We start from the raw sequence: 24,539 nt of genomic DNA, 5'->3' as shown, positions 1-24,539 counted from the left end.
TTGAAAATCCATAGAAAGATTTCCATTGTGCTAGGCTGGGCCTAAGAATGCAAAAGTGTTTGTGGGCTTAGAGAGGGAGATTTTTGCCTGTCTCAGGATTTTCTTTCCTGGCTCTTTGTTTAGAATAGAGATGTCAATGTGCCCAGTGTGTTTTTCTACTCTGCTAGCATCCGCCTTGTTCTTTTTCGGATGCTTTGAATACAAATCCGGCTTGGCCTTTTTGATCACCTGCAGGGGGACTGCTTGAGCATTGTATTCCTTTCAGATGTAGCCTGTATTTCTACAAAAGAGAAAGAAAAAGGGAAACACTGGGCTTAATTTGAATGTCCTTTTGTCAAAAGATATATTGACAACATCATATATAGTACATGTACTGCTCATACTTGTTATTCATGAATTGATTTTATTTTTATTTTTGGAATTCTGTATTAAAACCTATGTGTAAGAGTAATTTGATTAATCATTTTTGCATTTAACATTTTCAAAGAGCTATTTCTGTAAAGAGATAGATATTAAGTCATTTTGCAAATTGATATCTAATCCTTTTCACATGTGAATGATTAACAATGGAATGCATTTTTAATGAGACCTTAATTCATTTAGGGTTAAGAGGATGTGTTGGGCTGGGAAAGGAAACCGGACAAATGAACATGGGGAGATATATTTTAAAAGTATCCTTAAATAGTCAAAGAGGTGAATTTCAGTAACATTGTCGTTGTAAGATGGAGCATGTTGAGCGCCTCCTAGTTCCAGCTGATTGATGTTTATGACAATTGGGGGCTAAATCTGTTTTTCTTGTGAAGTATTAGAAATACTAATATAGGAAATTGCTTATGAAATCATTATGCAGTACTCCATTTGTTTTAATTTGCTCTAAGTGGATTTCCATATTCTCTTAGACTGACCAGATGTTCAGCATTCACCAAATTGCTTTACCGCTGAAAGTAAATGGGGAATGCTGTAAAATAGGCCCAAATCCACGTAATCCTTCTGTCTCTAATAGGAAAAGATGTTTCATCCCAGCAGGGTAGTCATTATGCCGGCAGATATGAAACAATGTCACACAGAGTGTGCCTTGCCCAGAGAGAGACGGGGAGAGAGAGAGAGAGAGAGATGGCTGAGGAGTGATTTGACTTCCTCCCAGGGCATCCACAAAAAGCATGGGCATGACTGAAGCGCAAATGCGCCCTCCCTTCTTCCCACCCGCCTGCGCGCCTGACCGTGTGGCCACTCAGTTGGCTGGCAGCACCAGGGTCACAGCCGAGGTCCCCACAAGTGTCTGTGCCCACACGTTTGACACCGGCCCCAGTCAAATCCACTCCCATTTGAACAGGCCCGCAAAGCATACAGGCTGCTTTGAGCTAAATGTGACATGGCACAAGGGATGCACTGGCACAAATAAACATAGAGCAAATGTCCTTTGACCATGTTTAGTGCACTGGCCGTGGATGTCCTACAGGTGCAGCCGAATGTGAAAATCATGCAAAACAACAAGTTTCAAAAATCTATTTGTGATGGTGAAATATTATCCTCAGTAACATGAAGAAACTCCACATTACTACTCCAATCTCAATCTGTTACAATCTGCAGTGATGACACTCTGTATCTTAACCATGTGAATGAATACAATGTCATATATAGATTATATTGCCAAAAGTATTCGATCGTCTGCCTTCACACGCACTTGAGTGACATCCCATTCTTAATCAAGAGTTTAATATGATGTCAGACCACCCTTTGCAGCTATAACAGTTTCAACTCTTCTCGCAAGGCTTTCCGCAGGGTTTAGGTGTGTTTATGGGAATATTTGACCATTCTTCCATAAGCGTATTTCTGAGGTCAGAAACTGATGTTGGACAAGAAGGCCTGGCTCTCAGTCTCTGCTCTAATTCATCCCAAAGGTGTTCTCTCGGGTTGAGGTCAATTCATTGTCCAGGCTAGTCAAGTTCTTCTTCTTTACACTAGGCACAATGCAGCCAGACAAGTACCGTTCTCCTGGCAACCTCCAAACCCAGACTCATCCATTGGATTGCCAGATGGAGAAGCGTAATTCGTCACACGTCTCCACTGCTCTAAAGTTCAGTGGCGGTGATTTACACCACAGCATTCAACGCTTTGCATTGTGCTTGAATGCAGCTGTTTGGCCATGGAAACCCATTCCATGGAGCTCTCTACGCTGTTCTTGAGCTACTCTGAAGGCCACATGAAGTTTAGAGCTCTGTAACGATTGACTGCAGAAAGTTCGCAACCTCTGCGCACTCAACGCCTAAGCATCCACTGACCCCGCGCTGTCATTTTACATGGCCTACCACTTTGTGGCTGAGTTGCCGTCATTCCCAGTCGCTTTGTTATAATACCACTGACAGTTGACTGTAAAATATTTAGTAGAGAGGAAATTTCATGACTGTACTTGTTGCACAGGTGGCATCCTATCACGGTAACATTCTTTCTTTCACAAATGTTTGTAGAAGCATGCTTGTTTTTATACATTGGAACACCTGAATTCAGTGATTTGGATGGGTGACTGAATACCTTTGGCAATATAGTGTAAATGTATCTCTTGATGTGACATCACAACCATGATGAATTCAAAAATATTATTGGTTTAGTATCCATATTTGTACAGGAATGTGAATGCTAGATTTTCAAACATTAAACTAACACCCATTCAAAATCACATTTATTCTGAGGATGTTTTGAAAAAATCCACTATACATTTCTGTACTGAATTGGCATCCCTTTGTTAGCATTCTTTTAATGGCAGATAAACGAAAGAAACTGACCTTCACAATTATCCCAAGCACAGACGTTTGACTTTTGGGTATCAAGACATTTTGACATTTTGAGTTAAATCATGTACTTGAGTTAAAGTAGAGATACCCAAAAAGGTAAAATATTATTCCAGTAAAAGTATGTCCTCCATTTAGACCTCCACTTGAATAAAAGTACAAAAGTATTTTCCTTTAAATGTTGTGAAGTATTGAAAGTAAAAGTACTAAAAGATGAATTGTGATTCATTATGTCCTATTTTTGTTTTTGTAACAAGAGTTCATAAAACTCATTTTAAGTGAAAATACTCCAGTGTCACTCTTGGTAAACAAGTCTTTTAATAGAATGTTATTAATTAGTCTTTCCCTGATGTCTATTAAAAGTATTATAAGAACAAAATACTGAAGGCAAACAATTTCCATTAAGTAGAATTAAGTGGCTCTGAAATTACTTTTTGTAGACAAGCAAAATTTCATTTAAAGATTTATTTGTTTAAGTTTGAAAAAACTTGCTTTAAACACAGGTTCACAAATGAGTTTTCCTGTACTGTATTGCATCTGTAGTTCATAAACATAAACTAGCCAAAACCAAACACACATGCCACTCACACCTCCATGTGTACATATTTCTATATTGTGGTTTGTTTACACAAAGTTAGGTTAGTTCTATCATTTATGTTGAATAGACACTCCCAAAATTCTATGCTGCTCTGACATTGAACCGTATGCTTTCACCTGGGTCCAACAAGCTCAAAAAAGTGCACACTGTGCCCTGACTTCTTTCATTTTGACATGTTGCATTTTTATACACACATAAACCAAAAGGAATGACAGATTTTGCATAATTTATTGGAGTAAAAAGTAAGATATTTGACTTTGAAATGTAGTGGCGTGAAAGTAAAAAGTCATCCAAAATGGAAACATTTCAGTAACGTACAGATACACAAAAAAAACTACTTAAGTGCAGTAACAAATTACATTTACTTAGTTACTGTCCACCACTGGATGTCCATCAGGATATAACTGTGATTAAACACATCAAAGTATGCTATATATGCTCCATCAAAAGCATCTTTCTCACTGAGATCAGTGATCAGTTTTTATAGGTACTACAATGTACTTGTGAACACAGGCTAATGTTAAAATTAGTTTTTCATTATGCGGGTCCTTTAAGAATGTTATTGATTGTTGCTAGATCTTAGTGCATTGATGGTCTTCGACCTACAGAAGTCCAATTTCCACCGGCACCCTGTTGGTCAACAGCACCGGAGGCGGTCATTGTTAACCCAGGCCTCAACCGATCCGGTATGGCAATCATATTTGTGATCCGCATGATAGTTTTGGCACAAGTTTTACGCTGGATGCCCTTTCTGACGCAACCCTCACCATTTATCCGGGCTTGGGAACGGCCCCAGAAGTACACCCCTAATGGCTGGTTTGCCTTAGAGACTACAAGCCCAGTAAATGTTCTCTCTTTCTGTTTTTAACCGTGTTGCTGTGTGTGTGTGTGTGTGTGTGTGTACGCGTGTGCTAGAGAGATTATTTACACCCCCACTGTTTACCCAGATGCAGTCTTTTGTTGCTATTTCAAAGTTACAAGTATTGTGTAAGAGAATGTTGTCTTGGCTAAAGACAAACAGTGACATGCCAATCATAGCTCCAGTTCTGTACACACCCAACAGTGGACAGCATGCAAAGTGTTGACTCTCTTCATTCAGTCTGTGTATAGTTTTCCAGGACTACTCCCCCTCCATCTAATGTTATCACAAAAAAAGAGTCTGATCTCTTGTATAAACAAAATGCTTTGAGGCAGACCTTTCTTTTCCATTGTTTTTAGTGCTAGTATATTTAAGGCTGAAGACACTTCAGAAAGAGAAAAAAGCTATTTTTAGAGATTCTGTGCTTTGCTCAAAATGGTTTCAACCATACAGCATATGAAAGCAATGTAGTAATTGGAATATTTGTGGTGGATAAGATTGGCACATATCTGCAAGAATGGAGGATAAAAAGGCCTCTTTTCACATTGATGGAACAAATGAAACAGACTTTTGAAAGTGTGATAAATACATGGGTCCAGTCAACATGCTTCAAGTAGATTCCTGCATTCTTTTCAAAATGGTATATATTCCTATTATGATAGCTGTCAAAGATTTTGACGTACTTTGATTTACTTGACTCATAGTCTATTCAGTAAGTTCTTGCTGTCATGTCTTCTGGGGCATGAACAGTTGGATAGAAGGGAAATTTTGCATGGTGCCCACTAAGTCAGTTGTGTTTATTTTGATTGATATTTTAAAAAAACGGGGGTGAGAATGGCATTTTGGCCATGCAAAGTAATGGATGATTACACAGTTGAGAAGTTAGCACTTGCAACTTCATTTCATAAACTTTGAGTGTAAGACAACATGCATTTAACCATTTGAAAATGAAAATCTCATTTTTTACTAAATTTCGTCAAAGGCAAAAATAAGTAATAGGCTGGAGTTTTTTAGCAGAGCATTAGCAAATACCCAAAAGGTGATCCATGCCAATGACAAGATGGCATTGAGGACCTTAGAAGTGAGCTAAGAAGTGATTTACTTAGAATATATTTATTTTTATTAATAATGTACTTTCAGTCTTCAAAGTGACCTTGTTAGTCAGTGCCACCATATTTTTGAAAAAAAAAAAAAAGAAAACATTGAGAGAAACTATTCTTTTTTTTCCACCAATGATCTTCAGGAAATTCAAATGATGCAATTTCCTGTTAAATATGCGACTTTTCCACATTGTCAGGAAAAACTTACTGCACAGGTGCATTTTTGTTCCTGTAGCCACAAACACTATAAATCTACCCTTGAAGGTATAACATGATCATAAGGTGTGACAATGTGCCTAATAATTTGGAAAGGTATGCATTTGTATATTTTCATAGCCTAAAGTTTTAAAACAGAGAAATACAATAAAAATCCTGGAGTTGATACAAGGTGTATGGAGTCAATGCAATTTACAAAATATAATTGTATTAGAATGTTGTACAACTAAAGAATGAAAAACCCATACACCAAAGGGTGTATGACTCATGAAAAAGGATGTTTCAAGAATGAGATATCAAGGATGTGATATCAGTGGGACACAGATGGCTCCCCAATTGTACAATCACTATTGTTTCTCATGCTAGTAATGCATGGAGACATTAATGACAGAAAAAATCTTTTTACAAATAAATGAATAAATAAAAATAGACATTTTCTCCACTCTTAAATTGAGAGAAGACATTAACGTTCAGTATTCGTTCATTTGCAGCATGTTCAGCAGATACTTCTGTCATTTGTTAGAGCAAACATTTGATGATATAGCAGCTATACCACTTAATGGAATGTGGTTATTTGCAATGAAATGATTTTAAGATTAGTATGCTGTTAATCACCTTAATGCATCGCGAAGCCTTAAGCCAGAAGGTGACTGTATGCTGTGACAGAGAGAGTTCTTCTAAAGGTCAGTATGACAGAATGCTCCACAGCATGGCAGCCACACCACAAAACCCCCCACACTCACTTTTACCATTTTTAATTAAGATCTAAATTAGGTCTGTGATAGACCCAGAGATATGTGCTGCTTTTCCCACTCTTGCTGATCAGGGGTAAGCGATCCAGACAAGTAATTTTGCATATGGTTCAGTCACGCTGATAAGTCTGCGTTTATTTCATTATCCCTAAATTTTCAATTATCTTAATGCTGATGGTATGGTCAAAGCTGTCTCTCATTGTTAATATATTAGAGAGCTTGTTTTCCTTATATGCATATCAGTGTTCTCTGTCACTCCAGTAATGTTATTTACACTGGCTGTCAGCAAGCTACATTTTTTTTTTCCGTTTGTAATAACACTACGTTACATCCCAAAGCCAGACTATGGAAGCCCGGCAATGAGGGCATGCAGCTCTGGAAGTTGCAAGATGTGGATGGCATAGTGAATTTTTGTCATTACCTTGAAAGATGGCAACAAGGGCACTAGGCTTATCTAGTATAGTGCATCAATTCTAATAAATAACCACATATTAAACTGGGGACCTATCAGCCAAAGGATGGTTGTCTGCCTTTAGGCGATGATAGCACACTGAATTTCACCCTCGCTCTGGCTAGATATGAGTTAGCTGCTCCGAAATAACTTGCGTTCAAAGACCTCCCTCATTGATTTATTGGCAAACACATCCATGTCAGCCAAGCTGACATCCGCAGACCTTATTTTCTTTAACTCTGCACTTGGGTGCAATGATTTCCTAAACTTTGAAAGACAAAGAGTTATGACAAGCTTTTTGTTTATTCTGTGATAATTATTATAATTATCACAGAATAAACAATAAATAATTGTTATAATTGATAATTATAACAAATTATTTATCACAAACATGCTCGGGGCATGTTTGTGGCCTTGGGGTTTTGCACATTTGACTGTATATATGAAATTACCTTTTTTAGATTTATTTTTTATTGAAATTGGAGACTTTCATTCTATTTTAGATTACTGTTTTGTGTAGCCAGCCCTAATTAGGATTGCACTAAGAGCTCTAATCACTTTAAGCCTGTTTAACTTAATTTAGCTGCCTCTCCCTCAGGTCAAAGTAGAAATGAGAGTCTCCATCTGAGAGAGCCCCCACCCCCACTCTTCCCCGTATCTTAATGTGCACTGTTGAATGTCATTAACTCCCAGCCATGGGTGGTTCTACATTCTGATAATTCCTCGTCATGCGCTCGGACCTGGAGAGCCACTCGGCAGTCACTCAGGCATAATTAAGCTCACTACAAAGAGTGCGCAAATTCTCACTGTCAAAGCCTCTTTCCTCACAGGAGAGAGTGCAGAAGAAGAGCAACAACAAGAGCAGTGATGCAGTTTGAGTTGCAGACAGGTGTGTCATTCAGTGGGCAGGAGGAGAGCAGAGCAACTCAAAGAGAGGAAGATCTGAGAGCTTTTATGTACTGTACGGGGCCAGCCGAGGGTCAGCTGAGTGTTGTGTTTTTTTTTTTTTTTGGAAACACTGCTGACAGGCAAAACACACTGCATACACTCACTGTGAAATTTCACAAGCTGGGTACTGTCTCACTTTTCTGCAGCATTACCTTACTGACTCTTGAGAGCTGTTTGTTACAGAAGATTTAAAAATGCATTAGTTGATTGATTTCTTTTATTACTAGTAGAAATAACCTTGAAAACATGTACAACATAATAAAATAAAAGAAAAAAGCTTAGAAACATATTAAAACATTAACCAACACTGGAAGCAACTTTGAAAACTTTTAAACTTTTCAAAGGTTGGATTGCTACATGTGAAAGCAACAAAGTTGAATGCAGCTATTAGCGATATTCCTGTTGAATAGAAATGTAAACGTGATTTGTATAAAGAGTTTAATTGTTTGAATGGCTGACATTACATAAACCAAGTAGATAAATCTTTATCACTCAGGAGCCTGTGCAGGTAACAAAATTAATTAGATGAGGCTGAAGTTGGCTTCTTAATTAAACTTTCTGTTCCTACTTAAATGCTGTAGTGGTGAAATTTGGCTTATTGCAGCTCATTACAAAGAAAAAAAGGACACTCTTGACTGGTCTCAACTAGCAAATCAGTATGAACCATATGTCAAGTGTGTATAGGCATGTAACTTTGCAATCCACCAAAACAAAAAAGACATTGTAGTTTGATGCCTGATGTTGCTGCTATACAAAGAAGGAAGTATTTAGAGAGTACTTGGATAGCATGATTACATTAAAAGTGACTCCAAATAAGTGATCTGTAATGACACATTATCATAATTTTACCAAGGAGAACAAATCAAAACTTTGTTGAGGAAGAGCAGTATTGTAGCCCTTTCTTGATGTTTGTCTTTTAGCTAGGTTCCCGAAAGCCAGCAAACCACCCTGAGATAAACTAGTCTACTGCATATACACTGCTCAAAAAAATAAAGGGAACACTAAAATAACACATCCTAGTTCTAAATGAAAAAAATATTCTCATTGAATACTTTGTTCTGTACAAAGTTGAATGTGCTGACAACAAAATCACACAAAAATCATCAATGGAAATCAAATTTATTAGCCAATGGAGGTCTGGATTTGGAGTCACACACAAAAATAAAGTGTAAAAACACACTACAGGCTGTGATGTAATGTCCTTAAAACGAGGCTCAGTATTGTGGACCAACTCCTGGACAGTCTGTAGTGCAATGTGGCGTTGGTGGATGGAGCGAGACATGATGTCCCAGATGTGCTCAATCGAATTCAGGTCTGGGGAACGGGTGGGCCAGTCCATAGCTTCAATGCCTTCATCTTGCAGGAACTGCTGACACACTCCAGCCACATGAGGTCTAGCATTGTCCTGCATTAGGAGGAACCCAGGGCTAACCGCACCAGCACATGGTCTCACAAGGGGTCTGAGGATCTCATCTCGGTACCTAATGGCAGTCAGGCTACCTCTGGTGAGCACATGGAGGGCTGTGCGGCCCTCCAAAGAAATGCCACCCCACACCATTACTGACCCACTGCTAAACCGGTCATGCTGAAGGATGTTGCAGGCAGCAAATCGCTCTCCACAGTGTCTTCAGACTCTGTCACGTCTGTCACATGTGCTCAGTGTGAACTTTCTTTCATCTGTGAAGAGCACAGGGCGCCAATTTGCCAATCCTGGTGTTCTCTAGCAAATGCCAGGCGTCCTGCACGGTGTTGGGCTGTGAGCCCAACCCCCATCTGTGGACGTCGGGCCCTCATACCATCCTCATGGAGTTGGTTTCTAACCGTTTGTGCAGACACATGCACATTTGTGGCCTGCCGGAGGTCATTTTGCAGTGCTCTGGCAGTGCTCCTCCTGTTCCTCCTTGCACAAAGGTGGAGGTAGCGGTCCTGCTGCTGGGTTGTTGCCCTCCTACGGCCTCCTCCATGTCTCCTGGTGTACTGGCCTGTCTCCTGGTAGCGCCTCCAGCCTCTGGACACTACGCTGACAGACACAGCAAACCTTCTTGCCACAGCTCGCATTGATGTGCCATCCTGGATGAGCTGCACTACCTGAGCCACTTGTGTGGGTTGTAGAGTCTGTCTCATGCTACCACGAGTGTGTAAGCACCACCAACATTCAAAAGTGACCAAAACATCAGCCGGAAAGCATAGGTACTGAGAAGTGGTCTGTGGTCCCCACCTGCAGAACCAATCCTTTATTGAGTGTGTCTTGTTAATTGCCAATAATTTCTACCTGTTGTCTATTCCATTTGCACAACAGCAGTGAAATTGATTGTCAATCAGTGTTGCTTCCTAAGTGGACAGTTTGATTTCACAGAAGATTTACTTGGAGTTATATTGTGTTGTTGTGCATGGTGTCATGCACCTTTAAGTATAGTTCCTTAAACATGTTAACATAGTCTATGAAGGACCGAGTATCTCCTGATTATTTAGATGACATTGGCATAATACTAGTTAGTGCCTACATAATTTCATTCACTATTAGCAGCATTAGCTGAACTGATTATTTAATTAAATTCTTTCTTTCTTTAGCTGATTTGTTGGTTGATAAGTTAGTCTTATAAATGGAATTCTTCAGATAATCCATATTCGTTTGCACTGTAGGTTAGTCTGTGTCCCTTCTGAGAGCTCTGTTGCAGCATTGCTGTCTCAACTCGACTGATTCATGTGTTAAGGACTTGATTCTCAGATAATCCTGACTCAAGCTGGGATCTAACAAGGCAGATGGCAAAAGGAGCAAGGGAAGAAGTATGTAGCATCTACAACATGATAAACCACAAAGGAGCATCATTAGCATATGGAAAGATATCATAATATATGCTGCACATGTTCCACGCTGCATTTTTACTAGTATCCCTCCTCAGGACTGCGGGAAACGAAATGTTGGAATTGTTGGAAGCATACTAAAGCCAACAGGCTGTGTTCTTAGGTGCGTTTCCACATATTAAGACAGCCTCAGATCACACATCACCCCTCTGTCTGATACTGGCCTGAGAGAGTATGGGACAGGGGAATGAGAGAGAAATGGGGAAGGGAGGGCAGAGTAAAGAGACAGAGCTGCTACTGGAGCTCAAGCTGCTCTCTTTCCTCTCATCCTCGCATGGGGCCTCGCAGCATCCGTCCAGATGGAAGCTTTATTTTTGTTTTTGTTTGTTTACTTATTCATGCATCCAGCTATTCGGGGCAGCACTGGCATACTTTATTTATTTATTTATTTATTTATTTATGTATGTCTGTGCCATGCCTGCAAATAGCCACACTGGCTAATCCACTTCCATCTTCTCGCAGTTAAATGCATCAGCCTAACGTGCAAGAGAGAGCAACAAATCAGGATAGAGCAGTTAGTCGCTCTGCCCAGCACCAGCTAATCAGCCCATCTTAATGCCCATCTCAGTCCCTTACTTCACCCCTCTAAACCCCATCCCCTCATCCTCTTCTGAGGTCCAGACCCTCTGGCGCCTTTCTCAACTTGGAGAGGGAGTGCCCTGTTGCAGGACAGGGCTGTGCGAGCTTCCTTAATTAAATTACATGCAGACATAAGTGGGTTTTCACATCAAGCTGTCCCAGCAAAAAGGTCCAAAATGTCTGTCTGGTGCCACATCCATCTTCTTCATTATTTCCTGGGCCCCTCTGTGTGTGCTCGCCTGCTCATGACTGGGTTTCTTCCACTTAGAGTGGAGTGGCGCGCTCTCTCTCTCTCTCTCTCTCTCTCTCTCTCTCTCTCTCTCTCTCTCTCTCTCTCTCTCTCCCTGCTGCCAAAGAACTGGCAGGTCAGAGTGTCAGCCTGCATGTCAGCCTTTCCTCAGAGACTGCAAGCTCATAACAGGTGTGAGGCTGACCCCAGTGCAGTTGTGCCCTTTCTGCTGTTAGTGCACCATCAGTGATTGCACTGAGAGGAACTCACAGACGGACAAGCAGGAGATGCCTTCTCTTGAATCATGAAAAAAAAACAAAAAAGACACAACAGACAAACAATAAAGTGAGTAGAGGAGCTCTCAGTACACCTGGCTCCTAAATGCATTGTGTCTCTTGCTTTGTTCACAGCTAATGCATGAGGTTAATTGCACAGGTGACTTTCCACAGGGCAACAGATGGGGTAAAATGTACTCAAAAACAATCCGGAGGCGGGAAAAAAAAACGAGTAGACCTGCAGAGGTTTTGTCTGTTTATTGCCCCCACCATTCTGTGCTGGGGGATCGTGACGTGGAAAGCAGAGAGAGGCTGGGAGTTTCAGCTCATCAGGCAAAGAGCTGCAAGCCACCATTAGATTTCATTACAGTGTAAATGAGTATGGCAGATCCATGGCTACATGAGTGCCATGTAGATCTACTGGTTGGACTGATCTGTATTGTTAGTTTTACTGTAACTTGTTCTGTTCGGTTAGCCTACATACCGAGAACTGTATGAATGTACATGAGAAGAAGCAGCACAAAATGTGCCTTGATGTCAACACAATTTTCAATTACAGTGCGTCTGAAATTAACATTCAATTTATTAAGGCTGTAGCTAGTGATGTAAACTGTTGTACTGTTGTAATTGTGGTTTGCTAGGAACCGGGTTTAAAATTCACAGTGAAATATGGCAGGAGGACAAATGCAGGTTCAGTGATGAATAGATGGAGGTGTTAAAAAGTGAAGTGTTTCCTAGCAGAACATTTTATACTGACGTGTAATTCTACTCTAACTCACCAAAAATTAGAATTTGGGAAACAATAACTCAGATGCCATTGCAGTCAGGTAAACTCCGGAGGAAGGAAAACAGGTAAAATCCGGAGGAGTTCTTTGAGTGAAAATTCTGTTCTATTCTATTCTGTTTTATTCTGTTTTATTCTATTCTGTGGGCAAGTATTCTTTCAGGGCATCTTTGAGACTGCTGTCATTGTTAAAGGAAGTTTCTTAGCATCTTAACATCAAGACACCACCATTAATTTTTATATTTTTTATATTTTTGGGTATGCATGCGGATTTTACGACTTCTAGCATGGAATTGTTATTTTGTCTTTGCATACACTCTGTACACAGTTCATGATCCCATCAAAGACCACAAGCTCACCAATACCACTCATCAAGGAAAACAGCCCCAGAAATCCACTTTGCGTGTGCTTTATACTGCCTTTAGTACAGTTTGGTTGGAATTATTCTCCAGGCTTTCTGCACACAAAGTCAGTTTGATGTGCTAAATGTATTGTGATAAATGTGATAAATGTTTGTATGAGAGAACATATTTTGCATGTTCCATTTTACATGGCACATAAACTGTATATTTAAGTTAATGTTCAATTTTCAAATGTGGAACATTTTACCAAACTAGTTCATACTGTGATTCCAGATAAATAAAAAAAATCAATAATAAAAATGAAATATTCAGACTTCAGACAGATTCAGATCTGTTCAAAATGAATATGTTATGATGTATTTAAACCTAGGACATTAATTCAGATAGTAATAAGATGAATATACACAATCACCAGTTCCAGTGTACATTCTGATGGGAGGTGTCTGTCCTAAATCCTTTTTTTGCTTTTTTCAATGTTTCTTAAAAGACCTTTTTTATTTCTTTTTAAGTGAAGTTAAAATATTTAGATTTGTCTGAGTTTAATTTAAAAAATGTTGAAAAGTTGCCATTTTCACTACCAAAACACAAAGAGTTTTAATCCATAGGCCAAGGCTTATTTAAGCCAAACCCCTGCATTTTAGAGCAGGAAGTGACACTGCATGTCTGTCCCACATGATCACATGGTGAGCAGTTAGATCCCATTGTAAATGTGTCTGCAAATCAAGTGTAATGGATGTGGAATCTTAAGAATTGATAGTACTGTAGTACTTCTGCAAACGCATTTTCTGCAATTATGTAAACATTTTTGTATTTTAATGAAAAATATTAGGATTTTATTTTTAGACAACCGTTTGAGGTAGTTTTTGATAATGTACTGGCTTTCGATCAAAAGTAGCTAAAATTAACACTATTGAAACATTCACTAACATTTGGGAAATGTTTCAAAATGTTTGGGTTGTGATTGTTTTGATACAGTGAATTTTAAATCAAGTAAACATAATTAAGACATAAAATCACTCAAAAGTATTTTAGTCTAAATTATTTATTAGTTAAAAGTTTAAAACATGTTTTCTCCTCCAACTTTAATAATCTGATGGAATAGTCTGCAGAACTGATGCCTTTACAGGCAGAATGTGTCCAGAAACCTAGTGCAGAAGACTGAGCCCCGAGACATTACAAGCTACCCACTCACAGCCAGCTTCACAGTAATGTGTGCTTCAGAAACAACAGATGAGGATGGAAGTTTCAGATGATGAGCGTTTGCTAGTGCCATTCACAGTGCTCACATTCACTCATTTTGTATTATAATGGTATCAATGTCTACAGGGCCCCAATAAGTCAGTTTAATGTTCAGAACCTGGGTAATTTGTGCATTGAAATTCACTTTGTCTCATGTTTGATTGAAGAGGGAACAGACTTTGTGCATTCAGCTAAGAAATGGTTGTCTACTGTGCCTGCTGGTATTTAGTTCTCAATCGATCCTGTGTGTTTCTGCCCAGCATTTTGAGGAGATGACAGATAGCAAATTGAATTTATGAACAGACTATGTTGACCCTCCTGCATAATTACAGCTGTTGCACAAGTGTTTAAAAATGGCGTATGCCTCAGATGCAGATAGAAAAGCCTGCCTTCTATGTGAAGACTTTTGAAAAATTGATCATTTTAGTTTTTTATATATTTTTATATTTTCTTTTTCTTTTTTATATTTTATTTTCAGATTTTTCATTTTTTCATATTTCCTTCATCCTGAATGTTGTGCTTTTTGCTCAGTGTCACTCCATTATGATTCAGTTACTTTTCAGTCCACCTTTAGGGGGGCAGTTTATGAGTACATATTTGATGCCTATTCGAATCATACAATACAAGATGTCGGATTAATTATTGGTGGCTTTACTTTGCATTAACGGGGATCCTCACACAGCACTCTGTGTCTGAGGTTCAGTCTCTGTTTAAGTAGACTGAACCTTGGATGTGCTGTTCTGACACAGTAGAGTGGTGCCATTCTAACTCCAATTAACACCCTTAGACTGAGAGGCACTGTGTCTGGAGGATTTCATTGGCATGCCCTACCTCACCAGGCCTCTCCTCATAATCCTGTTGATTTGGTTTAGTTGCTGAAAAGTAGTGTGCTTGCAGCACTCAATCACACATACAGTAGCAGAGAGGCATTAATACAGGCTTCTGCGCTGACACTGGCTGTGCAAGAGGAGTGGGCCAGACGTGTATGCACATAGGTTGTAGAAATAATTAAATGTCTGCCAGCCTGCTCCGTCAAGTGTCTCGCTGGGAGTTTTATGACCCATGCGCTCTCACTCCAGCACAGCCTCTTCATGACCCTACGCTGTAGATGTGCCGACACCTCAAACACACTCCCGCTCACGGACTGGTGTATGCTCTCCCTTCAATCCTCCATTGCCTGTCCTTTCTACCCCTTCATGACACTTGACTATGTTTTGCCTATCTTCTCACGAACGAAGCAATAAGCATCTAGCCCTCTGCTATGGTACTTGGTGAGGAAGCCAATCTGATGAATGAAATTTATTAATCTAGTGTTGTGTGGTGCTTGTTATCCCCTAATTAATAAAAGTAAGCACATCCATACATATATTAATGAGTTAAGACTGTGCCAGGGCCCCAGGCTCACTCTTGCACTTGATAGGATCTTGAAGAACAAGGTACAACCTGACAAAGAGAGATGGATGAGGAAAAGGTACACCGTTCATTGCAAGTAGCCATCCACCTACCCCTGGTTTTGTAACTATTCAGACCGTAATGAAGGACTGCTACATTCCTTCTTCGCCAATCAGTTCATTAACATTAGAATCAGGTTTTAGCCCATCTTAACCCAATTCAGAGGCAATTTCCTGAAAGCACGGTCTTTTCTGTAAAGACTGAGCTGAAGGAAAAAGGTGAGCGTTTCTGTAATACCCAGGTACGCAATATGTGATGTGCTAATTAGGAAATGCAAGAATGTTTGCCCTGGGTGTTATCAGCTCAAAATAAGGCAGAGAGAGAATACTGAAACTGGGCAAGATGGACTTTAAGAAGCCAATGTCATGTCATCAGAGAAGTTTGCCTTGGGATTACAAACCCAAGAGCTTTCAAGTAATACCATGTTAAACTTTATTAAATTAGTTTCTCAGTTTAATCCTCAAATTCTTCTTCCTTTTCTCTCTGGTTTGGAGACATCAGCATGTCCTGCGTTGATGTGAGTGGAGTAGTCCATTTTCTCTGGCAGTTTCTCTCCATTCCACATGGTGAGAGCAGAGGTCTGGCTAGTTCTTGTGGAAGCGTAGCCCAACAGGACATTGTTAATGGAATGGTTTCAGGACACTTGGGAGCATGTTTCCCATTTTAGTAATTTTGCCTCCATGTGTCTAAGAGCATTCCTCTGAACCCAGTCTGCCAGGGCTCCCAAGTCCTGCTCATTACAGATGATGAATTGAGCTACAGTTAAGCGAGAAGTAGGACGAATTGATCAAAGTGTCAGGTGCCCCCTGTGATGCCCAGGTCTCCAAGAAGAAGTAAATGAAGAAGGAGCTGTCTGAAGTTTTCAGAGCTGTGTTGCCTCAAATAAATGTTTACCTGCCCCCTAAACACCCAATGTGTGCGTCAGAAGTCATGGTTGGTGGGATGTTGTTTTGGGAACACTTTCAAAAAAGCTTTAAAGATGGTCCTAATTTTGACAACCATTCCAGAGGACTTTGATGAGCTTGGCGGACACGCCGAGTGAAACGTGTGCCCTGGTTTAAACCAGCGAGCGAGGCTATCAGTGGAGGTGTTGAGGAGCTATTTGAGATAAGCCCTGCTTGCTCTGCTCTGTTTTGTTCCCGAACAGCTAGTTTAATTAGCTTGAATAAGCTTGATTTAATCTGGGTTGCTTTTTAGTAGCACCCAGCAAGAAGTGGTTCTTTGATTTCACCATAGCCTCTGGGAATGGCCTAAGGAATAAAACGAAAGTGTGGGATGATGTCAAGTGAAAAATTATTGTGAGCACAGATTACTTTCTTTTCTTTTTATATTTTAGTTTTCTCTTATTTGCATTGTCTTTTTTTTCCTCTTTGATATTAAAGGTATTTGCAATGCTTTCATTTGGAGGGTAGATGTGCTGCTTCATGAGAAAAAAGCGTGCACTCTTGCAGTTCCACCACAGTGTACAGAGTGTGTGGCATTTCCTCAAATTAATTATGTAGCCATGTCAACTTTTTTTTCCTCACCCTCTTTATAAATTCAATTTGCTGACTGTCATCTGCTTTGAATGCGTGAGAAAACAAAAGATTGATTAGCACGCCTGAATCTGCTGCCTAAAGCAACCATCTTCGCTGGCTGCAGTCTTCTTCTCTGTGACAAAGCAGGCGCCGAAATCTCGGCCCATGCATTTCATGAAGCTGTTCGCCCACATATACAAAGAATTGATGACATTGTGCTGCACTCTACAATAAGTCACCCTAATGATGCTAGTTTAAAATAATGTCTCTGCTCGACCATTATGATGAAACGGAGACCCTCTAACTCATTAGTTGGCCTATAGGGTAAAGATAGATGACCCAGATAAAGAACCCAAAGCATATTTTTGAACTTCATTGCTGACAGATGTTTTGTGTGCTCAGCACCATATGTTCATTTGAAAAAAATCTCATGACTTTATGCATAAAACACAAAATTACATTGATTTAGCTTCACTAATTGGTTTGTTGTATTAAGCAACATATAACACATTAAACTAGGAAAAAGGCAACATTCAGTTATGTAGCAATGATATAGTATTATCTCACCAAATAAAGTAGTAATTAGCTGTTTTGTCTTGAGCTGTCTACATTGGATAATCCGTCAGTGATCTCCATGTCTTTATGATATCTGACCCTCTTCCCCGGCAGCTGCACAGTTTGCCCAAGAGACATTTAGCAGTTTGGTGGCCTGAATGTTTTCAAGGCACATCCCACTGTCATCGACAGAACAATGATAGAAAGCCTCTGTATTGACCGGCTCCGCACTAAATCTTGGTAAAGGGCACTTAGCTCCCCTGTGCAAGCCACAGAAAGAATATCTGTCAGTGGCCATCAGCGAACACTTTCATTCTCCAGCTCCTCTCCATGCGTTAGCCGATGCCACTAAGCGCTCTGCTCTTTAGCAAGCCGCACTGTTCTCTTTACCTTTACCTTATTCTACTGTGTGTTTTTTTTTGGAGCTGCACTTTCGCCGGACTTCTCTCCATGGTATTTAATCTGACCCTGCAGCGTTTGATATGGCATCAGTTTATTGTGGCTGGTTAAACAGACAGAATTTAGTGATGTTTAGTGGCATTGGAGTAGATTCCTGGGGATGCTTGCTGACATGAAACGACTTTGTGTCTGTACTTTGTTGCCGTCTTTTTTTTTTTCTTTTTTTTTTTTAACAGCAAAACAGGATAATTCTGATATTAGACAGGTTGCCCTTGGCTTTACATGCATTTGCAAGAAAATGAAAATGCAGAAAAAAATGTTTTTGAATTTTACAACCAGAAAATTTACTTTTATTTTACTTTAATTATAAAATTGTTTTACGTATTGTTGCCATTTCCTGCAGAAACTGCTGTCGGTTTTGTTTTATAACACAGGATTTTATTTGACATTGACTTTCATTGTATGTAATATACAGTAAATACGGTATATACAATAAAACTAACTAATCAACTGATCACCATGGCAACAATATATTAAGCTGTCAGAATTATTAAACTTAAATGTTCTGCTCTCCTTACATCAGCTGACATATGTTAAAAACCCTGTCATGTGATACTGAAGTGTGATTATTTTTATTTTCTGTCAAAAACAGTTCCACTATATATATATATATATATATATATATATATATATATATATATACACTATATATATACACTATATATATATATATATATATATATATATATATATATATATATATATATATACAATTTTGTTATTATTATTTTCTTTTTATATATTTTTGCAATGTTTTAAGTGTGCATAAGGATTTTTCTCTGGAGCAGTGAATTGCTCGACATCAGCTTCCAACAGAATAAATAATCCAAACTTTCAGGCCCAAAACAGCTTTGCAATGTTTAGTCTGAACCTGCCTGGAACCACATTGTCAAGTTTTGGTCCAAAACTGACTTAAGCCCGAAAAAAGGAATGTCCAGATCTGAACTCATCTGCCCCTTTTACAACTCCAAGTGCCCATCAGCATGCCAGTTACAAGGCCTGATATTTTTAATGATTGTGCCAGTTAAATTGCCTACATTTTAAAATTTACATTTTAAAAATGTATTTGTTTTTAAATGGCAAGCTGCCATTGTATTAAACATTTCTAATGAACAGAGCAATAAAAATGTTCCTAAATATTTTTAAAATAATTGTTTCTTTAACTTTTACTTAAAGTTAAAAGTTTTTTCTTCTCCTGTGAAGTTATCATTTTGGAGATTTTGTCACAACAATATAAAATCTAAAATAATTTGAAATGATCAGCTGAAATTAAGATTAAATTATGCTTATAAGTATTTACTCAACAGTCAACATTCTAAAGTTCTTTTGTCTAGATTTCCATAACTCTTCTTATACTGTGCAGTGCAGATACAGCAAACTACAGTACAGAATAAATAAGCTGATTTATTGTATCACAAGTGTGGAACTTTGTGTTAAATTTGAAAGGGTAACTCCAGCATGCAAGTTTAATAGTTGTTTTAAGATAATAAAGTTAGGGAGGAAATGGTAAAAGCAGGGAAAGATGCAAGTGAAAATCTGTTAAAAGTTAAAGCTGGTCTGCAAAAACCAAAATGCGAGATTTAAATCTGACCCAAGCCAGACATAGTTAAGAAATGATGTCCGAACCTGAACCCAACATGAGACGATGTGCCAAATATTTGAAGCTCTTATAGGTATAGGGCTGAGGACCAGTTTAAAAACCACTGCATTAAAGTATAACTTAAAAAGTGTTTGTCTACATTTTGAAGTGTTAAAACAGATTTTTTAAATAAAATTTTATTGGGAATTATGTTGTGCTGTAAGAAGCAAAAGAATGACATTTCTGACGAAGTAATGAAACAGTCCTTGGTTAGTGAGGTTACAATTTTAGTATTTGCAAAGATAATATAAATAATGTGTCTGTGTGTGTGTTTGTCAGCCTGCTTGTGTCTGTATTGTATGCCAGGCTAAGCTTTAACACACTCTGTCCTTCTTTCTGTCTTTCTCCTCCCACAGAAGGAGATGAGACAGGTGTGATGGACAGCCTGATGGAGGCTCTGCAGTCTGGCGCAGCTTTCCGTGACCGCAGGAAACGAACCCCACGCACTGGTAAGAGTCCAGCCGCCAGATCCTTCTCAAAGCACAATCACACACACCTCCCTGCATGCCTCCTTGCTCTTAGAAAACACTAAACAGCCATTGCTAAAACTTATTTCTTGCACCATATTCATCATGTTTCATCAAATGCCTTTTCACAGCTTTTAGCAAGTGGCGCCATTCTTTTGCACTCACTCACACATACACAAACTCTTCTATTGTCTTATTTTATAGTCCAGCATTATGGAACCTTTATTATGTTTTACAATATGTCTCTGATGCACCTCATAACAGATTCATTGCTACGCAGCCATTCATAAGCCACTGATTACATTAAAATTGGGTTGTAGGGATTGGATCCGCTGAGGACGGTTTAACATAATCTTAATGTTAACATATTCCGTCCTGCCATGATGAATCGTCTAGACATGAGGGAAGCGAAACAGGCCACCTGGCGGAGGTGCCATGTTGAATTGAAATGCCAAGGACAGGAAGACAAGTGTCTATACCCACTCCAGCTTTTTCTGCTATAGTTGCGGTGGCCCCAAAACGTCATTCTAATTCCAAAGTCCTTGTCCATGCAGATTTACTGCTTGCGAACTCACCTGTGTCATCAGAAATTCCCAGAGGTATGCTGCACGGCATGTTGTATACAGAGCAATAGAACAAAAGCCCATACATATCATTAAGTGCTTCAAGAACAGGGGAAAAATATGCCTAAGTCTTTATTTATTTATCAGCCATACTTAAAGGGAAAGATCCGAGCCGTGCACAATAAAACAAACCACATACTGTGCCTGTATTGAATATGTTGTTGTGCACTGGTATATTCCTGCATTGCGTCGCTCGTCTGCTTCTTCTCTGCTAACCAAAAACTTCTCTCCATGATCCCTCAAGCCAGCATGGAGGTCTAATAAGAGGGCATGAATAAGTAAGGTGTCATGCCGTATCAAACCTGTCTTCCACTCAGCGGGGCTGTGAGGCCCTCAGTGCTGCCCCCTGACAGAGCCTGCCAGGCTGCCGCCACTGGGGAGAAAATGCTGCTCTCGGCTCACCTCCCATCCCCTGCTCCGGGCCCTCTCCACCTGATGTCTGTTTGACTAAGACTGACATCGGCGAGAGAGAGGAGGCAGGGGAAAGAGTTTGGACCACACTGTCTCTGTTCTTTCATATTCCCTTTCTCTCCACCCCTCTCTCTCTCTCTCTCTCTCTCCCCTCTCTTCCTTTCTTTTTTTTCTTGTCCTTTTTTTTTCTTTCTGTCACCCTCTCGCGTGTGGGCTGAAGTTTGACAACACTGAGAGTTTTCAGAGTGGGTAATTGGTTACGAACTCCTGAAATACCTCATGTTTGACGTGTCTCTCTCTCTCTCTCTCTCTCTCTCTCTCTCTCTCTCTCTCTCTCTCTCTCTCTCTCTATCTCTCTCTCTCTCTCTCTCTCTCTCTCTCTCTCTCTCTCTCTCGCTCTCTCTCTGTGTCCACTTTGTCAATGTTACAGGTGATCAAAGCCCTTCCAGTCCAGCCCCTCGGTGGCCGGGTGCTAATCATGGTAACACAATAAAGCTGTATTTGGAGTTAAATTCCCCTAAAGTACATGTACTCATTGGCCATTTGATTATTTGTTTTGTAATAAGAATTGGGCCACTATTCATTTTTTTTTATTTATAAAATTGGAAAACTGGAAACATTTTTTTTAAATTTCTAACATTCACAAAGTACACCATGTCATATACATGCTTGAAAGCAGTCTCTCATGTTTGCATTTATTTACTATGCCCTGGAAGCTAATGACCTAAGTGCACTTAAGTTACATTTTTCTGAAGTATATTCAATTTCAATACTTTTTTCGACTTCCACTCACATACATCTTTAGCTTTATACTTCCACTTTATTTGAGTAACATGTTAAAATGCAGTCCCAACAATTTTTCTAATTTTCTACATGATTCAGTGGTTGAGAACACAGTTTTGATCTGAAATGGTTTGTTGTAGGCAAAATATCAGATTCTACAGATTTCTTTACAGTGGTCATAATAGTAATCAGGGGTCACAATGTCCAAAGCACAAATAAAGCCATTTTATTACCTATCCAAAATGACCAATAAATCTACACGTGTTTTTATATGTTACGTTGATAATGGTGAAGTAATAGTAAATCTGACAACATATGTTTTCTTTGGTTATTTTTTTGCCTTACAACACCCTCCACATACCTCTACAGCATGAACAGATTACAAAAATATGTTTTAGTCCAGAATCTTTAATATTCCATCTCAAAACAATTATTTAAAGCTCTTGGACATCGTGTAAAGTGTTTGTAACCTTTTCATGTACTAGCTTTCTGTGGAGTAGCTTTTAGAGAAATTGAACACGTTGTACCTCTGGCTCCTATATCCACCAGTATGATTGCATCTGATTCAGTAAGTTTATCTAGAACTGAGAATTTCACATCAGACTATCATTAATGACTCAGTTTATATCTTGACAATATAAATAAACAAAAAAAGAATACCATTTAACACTGTACTCATACCTTCTATCATTCATTGTCTCTAAGACAATGTAGTTATATTTATTATGTGTGCATGTATTAGCAGTCAAACTGGATTGTGGGTTATTAATTTAGTTTTAGCTAGGCTACTATTGATGGTACCTAGTTTTTAATCACAAAAGTAGATTGGCATATTACGGAGCCCCTCAGGGGTCGTAGTAAAAAAAAAAAATAATAATAATTATGACATTGCTTTCTCTTCGCAGATGTTTTGTGTTCCCTTGCAAATAAAATGCATTCCTTCGCAAGTGTTTTGCACTGCAATGCAACAGTTTGCATCCGCTTGCAGAATTTCTGCTTTGCTTAAGCTAAGAGATGAAGCAGCTCATTGCATTTACATTGATCTTGGATTGAAATATAAGGACATTGTGTTGATTCTCAAAGTCAAATATGATTAAGCTATTAATGAGCATTGAAACTGTCCTTTTATAGTAAAAGCTACATTTACTGCGACAGCAAAGAACTCAGCAGAATAAATGCAGCACAGCCTGGCAAAACTGGGAAAACAACTTTTAACGTTAGCTATGCTAAAAACAAAGCTCTAATTTAGGCAAGGACGTCAGGCATCTCTGGTCCTACATTTGCTTGCTGTCTGTCAAGCATATATTTTGTGAGGGAACACAAAACATTTGCGAGGGAACGCAATGTCAATTGTTTTTTTTTTTTTTTTTTTAAAAACCACAGCCCCTTAGGGGCTCCATAATATGTAGACGTGACTCTGTTGCATGTGGAATTTTCTGGTCTGCCCACAAAGCTTGGTTTAAGTTCTGGGACATATCTAGACAAACCTCCTTCAAGCAAGTAAATGAATTGTTTCATCTCATGAGTATAAAGACATAAAATCAGGTTGTTTCCTGTTTTCCAATTGTATATATCTAAAGGGATTATTTGCTTTTTTCCCTGTTTCGTACATCTATTCAGAAGTCGGACAATGTGCCATTTTCTATTTTCCATTGTCTTACTGGGAAACAAAAAATGAATGGCAAAAACGTACCCAGACCCATTACCCCTGCTCCCCTGGCTGTAACATTCGCTTATTAACCACAGCTGGTCCACACGTTAAAGAAATCTAGCTGCGCTTCCAAAGCTAGAGTATGAGCCTTGTGCACAAATTATAGCTTTGTGATCGCAGTGCTTTATTATTTAATCTGTTTCAGTCCATTTTAGTACAGTGAATTGATTAAGCGATTAGTAAATCTGTGTAGTACAGTACATATGTTTGTTATGGTAGCAATCCTGTTTCCCTTATTACTAGAAGGAATAGGCTGTAAATATCTCACTACTGATTCATAGTAATTTTGTTGCTACACATTGGTGGTGATTCACCATGCAGGCCTATGAATCAGCCTTCGATCACAGCGATAGTTGTGTCTTTGAGGCCTGAAGGCTCAGGTCTGAGCTCTCCAGAGGCATCAGCTCAGCATGGTTTCTCTTGTGTGTGACCAGCGACCATACAGTAGGTGTCCAACTGGCACTACTCCACAGAGATGGAGCATGGCAGCATGTCCATAGCATGTGGAAAGCTCTAAGAAGTGTTTGCTCTTAAGGGCCACTGTCTTCACCTATCCATAAATTAGTTATTTATTTATTTATTTATTCATATTCCTTGTATTCCTTATTCCTTCCTCCACGCCTTCTCGGCATTATGCTACAGAATGTCAACTGATGCACAGCACCTAGATATACTTGCTTTTAATGGATTCTAGCCTTTGTGTGCCCTGGCCTACTTTGGAACAACTGTGACAGAGCTACTCTGTCTGTGAGGGCCTTTTTTATATTGCATATGCCTGAAATGACGTGTTAGTGTACTAAATCTGCACACTCCCTTATCCTGCAATCCCTCACAGCAATGCTGCATGTCTGCGTCAGTGACACCACTCGAATGCCT

At 39.2% G+C, this 24,539-nt stretch overlaps 1 protein-coding gene across 9 annotated transcripts in view; it reads left to right on the top strand.

The window, feature by feature from the left end:
- The window catches only part of diaph2 (diaphanous-related formin 2), a 472,316-nt gene that overhangs the window by 408,469 nt on the left and 39,308 nt on the right, over positions 1 to 24,539 (top strand). For 7 of the 9 annotated variants that reach the window (XM_017698456.2, XM_017698459.2, XM_017698458.2 and 4 more), the window contains 2 exons: positions 20,025 to 20,117; positions 21,600 to 21,650. In XM_017698456.2, coding sequence (XP_017553945.1) covers positions 20,025 to 20,117; positions 21,600 to 21,650 — 144 coding nt within the window. The remainder of the gene's footprint in view (positions 1 to 20,024; positions 20,118 to 21,599; positions 21,651 to 24,539) is intronic. The other 2 variants (XM_017698461.2, XM_017698460.2) reach the window with 1 other exon arrangement.

This window comes from Pygocentrus nattereri, chromosome 8 (assembly GCF_015220715.1).
Source record: "Pygocentrus nattereri isolate fPygNat1 chromosome 8, fPygNat1.pri, whole genome shotgun sequence".
NCBI classification, from domain to species: domain Eukaryota; kingdom Metazoa; phylum Chordata; class Actinopteri; order Characiformes; family Serrasalmidae; genus Pygocentrus; species Pygocentrus nattereri.
The sequence above is the reverse complement of the archived record's forward strand: the minus strand, read 5'-3'. Positions and strand labels throughout refer to the sequence as shown.